This window comes from Andrographis paniculata, unplaced genomic scaffold (assembly GCF_009805555.1).
Source record: "Andrographis paniculata isolate CXL003 unplaced genomic scaffold, ASM980555v1 Contig30END, whole genome shotgun sequence".
Lineage (NCBI taxonomy): Eukaryota > Viridiplantae > Streptophyta > Magnoliopsida > Lamiales > Acanthaceae > Andrographis > Andrographis paniculata.
Genome location: NW_026137563.1, coordinates 258185 through 268676, shown reverse-complemented (window position 1 = coordinate 268676; position 10492 = coordinate 258185). Strand labels below are relative to the sequence as shown.

Sequence of the window (10492 nt, the reverse complement as noted above, 5' to 3'; positions counted from 1 at the left end):
TTCCTTGATTAATGCAATCTTGTTGGGTCCGTTCACGGTGATGTGTTACTGTTACGCGGCTAAAATCCTTTTCTTTTCTTTTCATAGCTGTGTCTAATTGTTAAAAAAACCTAATATATAAATATTAATTTTTTAAACAAAAAAGGTACTCCATTAAATGTAATTTTTTTTTAAAAAAAAAAAATAGTGCTAATAATAAAAATTTGTGTTTAATGTTTGGATTATTTTTTTTTTAATATTGTTGCATGAAATATAAAAAATATATATAAATTAATTATAGGTACATGTTATGAGAAGAAATAAAAAATAAAAAAATGAACATAATCGACCTGAAATCTTCTTTCTTGTCCAGACAGTCTTGGGACAAGTTTTACATGATTCATTTTTTTACTAGTAATATTAAATATGTTAATATCTACAAGAAAATTTAGGGTGTGTTTGTTTGGGGGATTGGATTGGATTTGCACTGTCCATCTAATTTTTTTTCTCCAAAAATATCAAATCAAACACTTCTTTTTCAATTTTTTATATTATACTAAAAAACAATTTTATATTCAAAACATCACATCAACAACTATTTATATCACATCATACAACTATTCAAATTTAAAATTTTTACTATTCAAATCCCAACTCAAAATCCATACCCCAAACAAACACACCCTAATGTGTTGCTATTATGTGGTCAAAATTTATTTGAGTCAAAATTTATTTGAGTGGATAATACCTTTCAATGCATTGAAGAAGATCAAAGTCTTTCAGGAGTTACTTCGTTCATCCAATTTCTATTGTTCTAAAGTATATTTGCACAGTTTTTTAGGTGATTGTCTTTTTGTTATGAATAGACAAATTTGTCTTTTAAGTGTATGATAGAGATTAAAAGAATAAATGAATGAAGGGTAAAAATGTAAAATTTGTGTTTAAAAAAAAAAAAGGATAATAGTTGTTGGACGTCCCAAATAAGAAAGTAGGACATTAGTTTGTGGACGGAGGAAGTACATTTGTTTTCTATGCCGAGTAAAAATTCGTAATACAAAAATCAAAATTCTTATCAATCATAGATGGTTTCTAGAGGTGATGTATTAAAATGTTTTACATTTTTATTTGTATAAAATTTACCATTATTAGATTTGTGTTTACAATTAAATATCAGTATTAGCGGTAAGTATTCGAATTTTCGGTTTGAATTTTGCTATATCCGAACTGATCCGAAAATCCGAAATTTTTGAAAAAATCAATCCGAACTGTACCGAAATCCAAAAATCCAAAATTCGAACTAAAAAATCCGAATCAAACCGAAAAATCCGAAATTTTAAATATTTTTAATTATTTTTTAATTTGTAAATTTCTTTTATATTTTATTATAATTTTATAATATTAAATATATATATAATATAAAAGTAAATATATTAAAATATAATTAATAATTTTGAGTTTTTAATATTAAAATATAATATTTTCTAATAAAATATTAAATATATATAATAAAAAAAATTAAAATGTTATATTTCGAATTAGTTTGGATTTTAAGTATACCTATTCGATCCGATCAGAGAATCCAAAATTTGTCAAAAATTCAATCTAAACCAATTCGAAAATTCGAACCAAATTTTAAATTTCGATTTGATTTGGATCGAATTTTCGGATTTCGGATATTTTGCTAACCCCTACCCAGTATGCTTTATGCTTTGTGTAATGATTTGAGTGTTTTAAGTTATGTGTAATTGAATCTAAGAAATTAATTATAATCTAATAAATAATTTAAATATCTCCATAGAGTTTAACCAAACATATATTAAATAAAATTAATTGACGTTGACAAAAAAGCTAACCACTTCGGCTATAATTCGTAATAAATACTTCATCAGAAAAAAATAATACTCACTCCGTCCATAAATTAACGTCTTATTTGAAATATCTAATAATTATTGTCCTATTTCTATTTTTATACACAAAATTTACTCTTTTACCCTTACTTTATTTACTCTTTTATTTTCTATATACAATATTAAAGGCAAATCTGTCATTTTATAACATAAACCATAATTATCTAAAAATACATATAAATATCAAATAAGACATTAGAAAATGAACGGAAGCAGAGAAAACTTTTCAAAAGTTAATGCATTAATTATTTTTTTGGGTTTTGTTTTATTCTGTTTTATCCCATAAATATACTATAATACTAAAACATTTCTTTATAAAATAATATATTTAAAATTATTTTATTAAAAATATCATATAATAAAACTATAGTTTCTTAAGAATTATTCAAATGAAAAAAAACCCCATAAAATACTTTAAAAGTGTATTTATATTTTCAATAAAAAAATCAAAATTTTAAAATAAAATAATACTATATATATATATATATGTGTGGTGTGATGTTGGAATTCAAATTATTGTCAAATATAAATTGATAAAGGGTGTGTTTGTTTGGGATTTGAATTTTGAATTGGGATTTGAATAGTAAAAATTTTGAATTTGAATAGTTGTATAATGTGATATAAACAAGTATTGATGTGATGTTTTGAATGTAAAATTGATTTTTAGTATAATATAAAAAATAAAAAATAAGTGTTTGATTTGATGTTTTTTGAGAAAAAAAATTGGATGAATAGTGTAAATCCAATCCAATCCCCAAAACAAACACACCCAAAAAAAAAACTCTCTATGAAGAATAAAATTAAGGCTTTGTTTATTATAGTTTTTAGCTTATATCTTTATTATTTATTTTCTTTTTATATTATAATATTTGTTAGTGTTACTTTTTATTCAAAATATCTCATATAACAAATATTTCACCTCAAAATTTTAATACAAAAACACAAAAATTACAAAATGTATATAAATAAGTAAACGAATCTTAAAAACCACTCAAAATTAAAAATAATATATATATTTATTTGATATTTTAAACAATTAAATTAATTTAGTTATGTGGTACTATTATTATATCATTAAGTATTTGATAGATACTATCAGTAAAAAAATGTAGAAAAATGTTATATAAAAACAAATATTTACTCTAATATATATTAAATGATAAAATTGAAAAGCAATTTAAATTATTGAATTATTATTATTATTTGTTAGAAACATATATATATATATATATAACTCGGGCGGGCCCCTAGCCCGGAACGAGTAATACCGATCCTACGCCGTGATTGCCTCATTTGTTTGTCTTCCCATGTGCAATTTCTATTTAAAATATAGGCTCTGTTTGGAGATCAATTATTTAAATATAATTATTTTTTAAAAATAAAAATAATAATAATAATAATGCTAATCCATACTATGTAGCGAAATATGCTCAGATTTGCTTGCGTGGCTGCAACAGAGCAACATGTTGTGTAACGTTTTTTTTTTTTTTTTTTAGGTGCTGCTATGCGAAAATGCACAGATAAATTTCGGTTAAATTTAATATTATATAAATTAGCCCCGACAGTCAAATCACACTAGGTGAACTATAGTAGTGCGATTTTTATCTACATGAACGTTGCTACGGTACAATCCTTGCATACTAAGTCACACAAAAATGGTAATTTCTCTATTTAGTAACAAGCAATATCATTTTTATTTTAGTTTGTTTCCAAAAAAATGCATTTTATCCAACAAAATTTTCATACTTGTAGTATTTATAATTTTAGAAAAAACATCAAAATTAATTATCTATTTTTTTTATGTATTATATTATTAATTTTATTTTCAAATTATCACACAAATATCACTTATATTATATTAAATAATTGTTTTAATTTAAAATTTTACTGTAAAAATATAAAATAAAAACTCAAACCATACAAACAATCACACTCTAAAATTTTCAAAAATTTAAAAATTTTAAAAACTTTAAAAATTCAAAAAACTATGACAGTTTACATACAATAATACTTTAGAATTTGATACTATTCAAATTTTACAAACTATCCCATTAAATATATATATATATATATATTCTTTCACTAAAATCACATACTAAAAAGCATATTGTATATATTGCACATATACATATATGTACTTCAATTTAGTTTTTTTATTTATGCTTGCAGCCATGCTTATAAATTATTGATTGCATTTTGTTACTTAATCTAATAAAATAATCATATACACATAATAATTTCAGTCATCCAAAACCCCCCTCCAAAAACTTTACAATCCTATAATAGCTTTGGAGCTTAGAAATTTTAAGCATTCATTCACATGGAAAAGAGGATGCTCCAAGCCTAATAATACACCAAAGATTCAATTTTTGTTTACAGAATAATAGCATTTATATATCTCTCTAGACTTGAACATCATCCACATAAAACCGATCATCGAACAGCCTCTGGTGCAGAGTTGCAATACGGCGTGTGCAAGCACACAAGCTTTGTGCATGTTAAACACACCGTGGCAAAGCCTACACCGACAACAAGCCCGACCACACTCTTCTTTTTATCCAGCTTGACCGCTCGATTCGCAATGCTCCAGAAACACGGCAAAAGCCCTCCGCAAGCAAAGACCATCAGGTGGTCCAATCCGCTGTAATCAATCCCAACAAGAATAGCTCCTATGGCAGACAATGGACCCACAAACCCGATCATCGCCGCAGACAGGAGGGACCCGTGCCAGCTGTCGGTGGCCCCGAAAATGCAGCTAGCCACAGCTGCGCCCCGCGGGAATCCGTGGAGAGAGACCGGCAGAACCATGTGCCTCCCTAGCCCATACGCTTTTGGAGCAGCTACACCCAGTGCAAGCCCCTCGGCTAGGGCGTGGAGGGCAATGGCTAGACAGGAAAGGACAGATTGGAGAGTGAGCGCGCTTACTGAAAGCCCCGTGACAGCCGATATTGCCTGTGCTGAAGTTCTCTTGCGGGACCCGAGCTGTGTGGCCGTGGATATGGCGAGGTGGATAATGATGCATCCGAGGGCGAGGAGGAAGACGAGCGGGAAAAGCCCCATTTTGGATGAGAGTAGAAGTTGGAGAGGTCGCCAGGCGCTGAGCACAAAGGCGATGCCGGAAGCTATGCCGGTGAGGAGGGCATGTTGGAGACGGAAAGTTAGGGCAAATGCAACGAGGGAAATCCCGCCGAGTAATGGACCTAGGCCGAATAGTAGGGAAACAAGGAATCCGGATGTGTCCTCTGGGCTGCAAAGTGAATGATCGCTTTGAGAGATTGGGAAGGAGGATATTGGATTATGACCATAGTGTTGGGATTTGGTGGCTTACTTGTAGTTGTGACTGAAATGCTCGAAAATGGTACCGAGAGCTTCCATGAAGGCCACCGAAAGGGTAGCTGCAGATGCAACATGAGATGGGGAAGCTTCCTGCAGTAGCATAGATTGCGATGATTAACAAAAGCCAATGTTTTGTATTCAAAGAGAAGAATAAAAATAAAAATAAAATGGTTTACCTTGAAAGCATCTGGAAGGACTTCGGCAACGACCATCCAAATCATACACCCTGCAGCAAATCCCGTAGCAAATGGCAGGAACTTGTTGAATGTATCAGCACATATAAATGAAGGAACCGCCACAATAGGCTGCATCAACAAATCACACAAAATCACTAAGTTTGCAATTTATCACGCATCACAATGGGATTGGAAGTTCCTACACCTCCCTCCCCGTTAATCACCGCTCACCCTTCTAGTTTTATGGACTCAATGGTTTTAAACACAACTTTTCTTCCCAATTTAAAGATCATAATCACAACTCTACACTCTGCATCTAGTAAAGCTTTGGTGGCTAATATAAAATTTACTGACCTGCGGAAGAGATGTAATAACACTCCATAACATGGCATTCTGTGGAGATACACCTCTTGATGCAAGGACCATGCTAACAGCCAAGCCCTCGGGGATATTATGGACAGCTATGGCCAAAGTCACCAATAATCCCTGAGATAAACCTTTGGGGCCAGCAAATGAAACTCCAACGCCAGATCCCTCCCCAAAAGAATGAAGAGTCATTATCCCAACTACAAGAATGGCTTTGGCAGCCTCTGCTCCCTTTATGTCCAGCATGCTTACTTCGCCGTATTGATCAAGAAACTAGGAATTGAAAGTAAAAATGATATTTTAGAAATGAAAAACTGGAATTTCCAGAAACAATATGACAGAATTCTGCGAGCTTCCTATTCATCAGAACATGACAAAAGATATATATATATATATATTTCTTTCAAACATTGAAACAAAACAAAAATCTATATGTTCTTGGCCATATGAAAGTAACTGAGGTTTCAGAATATCACCTCGAAATAAATTATGAACATGAAATATATATATATATATATATAATTGTTATCTTACAGAGTAAGTTTTACCATGACATAAGAAAATGCCAAAATTATTGGAAAAGTTAAAGGGACTTCAGAATAGCCAAAAAATTAAAAGCAAAACAAGCTGATATTTTGATCACAGAATATGGCCGATGTTGTAGTAGAACAAAGACAATTCAAAATATAATTAGAAGTCCAAGAATCTCACCTTCTTGCAAAGCCATATGAAAATCCCACCGGCAAGGATACCAAACACAACCCAACTGCTGCTCCCGTGGCCTTGTCCTTCCTGTATAAGGTCAAAGCTGGCAGCCAGCATCACCCCTGCAGCCATTCCGTTACATATTCCAGCCCACTGTGCATCAAGCTCCACAAAAAAGAATGGCACGGCACCTAAACCAGTTGCTGCAGCCATTGCAAGAGTGGAAATTGCAACTGTCGACAATGAAACTCTATTACTCCCAACCTGCCACTGGTCCATTCCATTATCATTCTTATCCGAAAGAAAAATGTGCTCTCTACCAGAGCCATCAATCACAACATTCCCTGCATTTCTTTGTGGAGCAGCTCTTACTCTTTGCAAAAATTCGTTCTCTTGTTCAGCAGTAATGCTGTGACTGAAAATTACTATTATAGAGAGAAGAAAGGGCAGAATGGCCAGCTTCACTCTTAAACCCATTTGTACTTTAATTACTATCAAATCACTGATTCATTATATGATCAAGGAAAGCAAGGTGTTCTAAGTCTCCAATGGAAGAACAAGATCACAGCCAGAAAAGTTATTCAGCTGTATTTAGGGCTGGCGACAATAGTTAAAGCGCTCTCTGTGCTACAATGTCATATATTTGGAGTCTGAGCTGCAGTAAGAAAACAATGTATGTTAAACCAATGTAAGACAAACCCATGAAAGAAGAAACAAAGACAATGTATCAAATCATATAAATGTTGCATCAATCACATTACAGGGAATTCACAAAGACAATTTATCCTGGTCTAGTAATTTTGATTGCTCCAAGCTGTTGATTCTACCCAAAAGTGTTTTTGAAGAAAAAGTTATTACTTAAGCATACGTGGTAAACTTTAATTTCATAGTCTAATCTTGAAATAATGTTAAGATATATTGAATTGTTGAAAATGAAATAACAAGCATACTAAGTATATATACACAAGCATGTGTGTATACATACCGGTGGTGTTTGGTAAAAGGGATAACTTAATGTGTGAAAAGTTACATACGAATATTCATATATCTATAACAGACATCCCCATATCATACTCTTCATAACTATTTAGCTTTGTCAACATAAGCAAAATTATCAAGCCAAAATACACTGGCAAAGTTCGTAGAAAAGTCATTCTCTCAGTGTTCACTGCAAGGTTTGTTTTGTAAGAAATCACTTCTCTAGATGAAGCTGGAGACAACAATACTATCACATAATCTCAACCAAAGGTGTGCGAACAGTTAATCCCCAAAATTCAACATCAATAATACGTGCACAGAACAGCTTAAAGATTTACATGGACCTAACTAACAAATTGAATCTCCTGGTTTACTAATCTAAAAAAGTTGGATTGGTTCTTCTCGATGCTCTGCTCTGTGTAAAACCGCAATGCAGAAATTGATCCGCAAAGACACACACACACACACATATATATAATCAATTCCCTATCACAATACACATGCAGAAATCAAAGATCATCATCCAAGAACAATCAAATCAGGGAAAACAAAATAGGCCGCACACCACCAGGAAAAAAAAAAAAAAATCAGATCTCGTCAAGACACCATTCAATTGAACAAATCCATGGATGAAAAGGATTGCTAACACAATTATCTTGACCCGAAACGACAAGCACACCCCTAATCCAATTCACAATCTTAAACCCCCATAGGAAAAAAAATTCATAAATGCGAAAAAGAAATCCCGCGTAGAAAAAAGATCCAGAATGCACCTTATTTTCCGCGAGGAAATCGCGAATTCCGAGGGTTTCTATATCTTGTATGCAAAATCAAAGATCGTTGCTCGAATTCCTCCTCACGATTTTTGAGGTGGGTTGTCGAGAGAAGAGTTGAAAGAGTAAAAGCATGAAGAGGATTGACCTACACAAACCCACCTCCGCTTCCCAATTTTCAAATCGCTGGTGACGAAGAGACGACCATCGGATAATCAACAGCTGATGGTGGGTTTTTATAAAATTAAAAAAAAAATCAGCGAAACCGTGGACCGAACATAGTTTGTACTACATCAGAATAATTGATGGGGTTGTACCACCACAACAAAAATGGTAATCTAGATTAGGGTTTTGGTTCTTCCTTCCCTTCGATTTGGGGCAACCATACTCAGAAACCATTATCGATATTTGACTAAAAAGTCAACATATATAAGAAAATAAATTTTCATTATTTATTATTGTTAAAACTATCTTTTTATTTTAAACTACATTATTTTGCATGCTCATCTGGTTTAGTAAAATTTTTAATTTGAAATTAAAAAACCAACACACTACAATTTTTATTTTTTCAAACTACATAATTAATAGTTTATAATTGTTTGATTTAATATTTGACATGATCTTATGCTTTAGTCACACTTTATATCCTTTATTTAGCATAATTATATATATATATGCGATTTCGATTTTGATTTTATTATTTTAATTTTTTTAAAAAAATATCAAATTAAACACTTTATTTTTATTTATTGTATTACACTATAATTTAATTTTATATTCAAAATACAACATCAATATATATTTATATAACATCAAACAATTATTTCAATTCAAAATTTTATTATCGAAAACCAAAAACCCAAACCGAAATTCCAAGAATAAACACACCCTAAATTATTATCCACAAACTTTCGTTTAGCCCATTTTTTAATAATCTTTTAAGCCAAAATAATGATAATCTAATCAACTAATTGTTAGTTTAAAATGATGTTATTGATATTCAAAATTAAACTCAAAACATTGGTTGAATTCTTCCAATAAAGTTTGGGTTATTTTGTTTTATCAAATTACAAAATAAATAATATATTTTAATACGATATTTATGAGAAAAATAATGTTTTATTTAAAATTAGATTGAAGGAAAAACCGTAATGTTTAAAAAAAAGATGTGTGTGGCTAGAAGTCAAATGCTAGCTGTTGCCAGAAAATAAACATACTACGAGTGAGTCAAATGTAGCAGTTACTCTTCACTTCAACATTTTAAAAGGAAAACCGAGGCTTAGATGAACACTGTCATGATAGACATATTTTGATTTTTATTTTTATTTTTATTTATTATGAGAAATATATTTATTTTTTACTTTTTTATCTTTAAAAGTACATTTCTTTTGAATGTATCCATCTCTTGACCTTCAAATTTATATTAGTGTCAGATCTATTTATTTTTATATCTAATGATTTGATGCATAAAAAAGGTGAATTACTGATATGAAATATAAAAGGAAAAGTCTTAAAACAATTTCAAATGACACAAAGATTAAACTTAGACAAAAACTTCTCCAACTATTGTTCAAACTTCAAACTCTAATCTCTACTCAACAAAAAAAACGAACAAATTTCGAGCAATATTGCTAATCTTCATCCATCCAAAACCAACTGAGTTCCACTCTTCCATATATTACAAAAGAGTCGGCCTTCCACATTGACCTTGCAATAGAGCTCAACAACAAACTCACCGAATCGACAATGTCCTCAAAAGTGGTCATTAAACTAGATAGATAACCAACCGAAGGATGCACACTTCAATGCTAACATAACATGAGCGAGTTCGTTCCATGTATCATTATGCAGACAAGATCAAGAACATAAATGACGAGACCTTATGCATCAACAAAGAAATATAAATTCACTCTTCTGTGCAAATGATGAATAACCGCAGCCACAAGAAATTTCTACTCCTACAATCTCAAGCATCAAAAAGGGCCAAAACAGAGTTGTATACTGATTCCTAATTCAAATTGCAACATAGGAATGGGGGATCCTAAAGTTTTCCAACGAGCACTGCCATTGAAAATTTCAACTTCCAAATGAAGTATCAAGCAAGCTTACTCATCCATAAGTTAGCAAAAATGAAAAATGCTGCTGAATTCTCCCCACAGCTCAATAACTTCAAAATTGATCACTAAAATAGAATAGGACGAACAAGACTTTCACAAGTACAAGATCACACACAAGGGGCTTGCCTTCGAGCACCAAAATCAACAATTCAAAG

The 10492-nt window shown here is 31.2% G+C and overlaps 1 protein-coding gene across 2 annotated transcripts; it reads right to left on the bottom strand.

The window, feature by feature from the left end:
* Positions 1–4098: 4098 nt before the first annotated feature.
* On the bottom strand, positions 4099–8611 carry LOC127246657 (putative zinc transporter At3g08650). 2 transcript variants are annotated; one of them, XM_051268151.1, is made up of 6 exons: positions 8221–8611; positions 6476–7124; positions 5753–6037; positions 5399–5527; positions 5215–5312; positions 4099–5133 (listed from the first exon to the last, which is right to left on the bottom strand). In XM_051268151.1, exons 2-6 carry the CDS (start codon positions 6944–6946, stop codon positions 4320–4322), a joined length of 1797 nt encoding a protein of 598 aa, XP_051124108.1. In that variant the 5' UTR covers positions 6947–7124; positions 8221–8611; the 3' UTR covers positions 4099–4319. The 2 variants fall into 2 exon arrangements, with proteins under 2 accessions (XP_051124108.1, XP_051124110.1); XM_051268153.1 differs by having other exon boundaries at positions 6476–7119.
* Positions 8612–10492: the final 1881 nt, after the last annotated feature.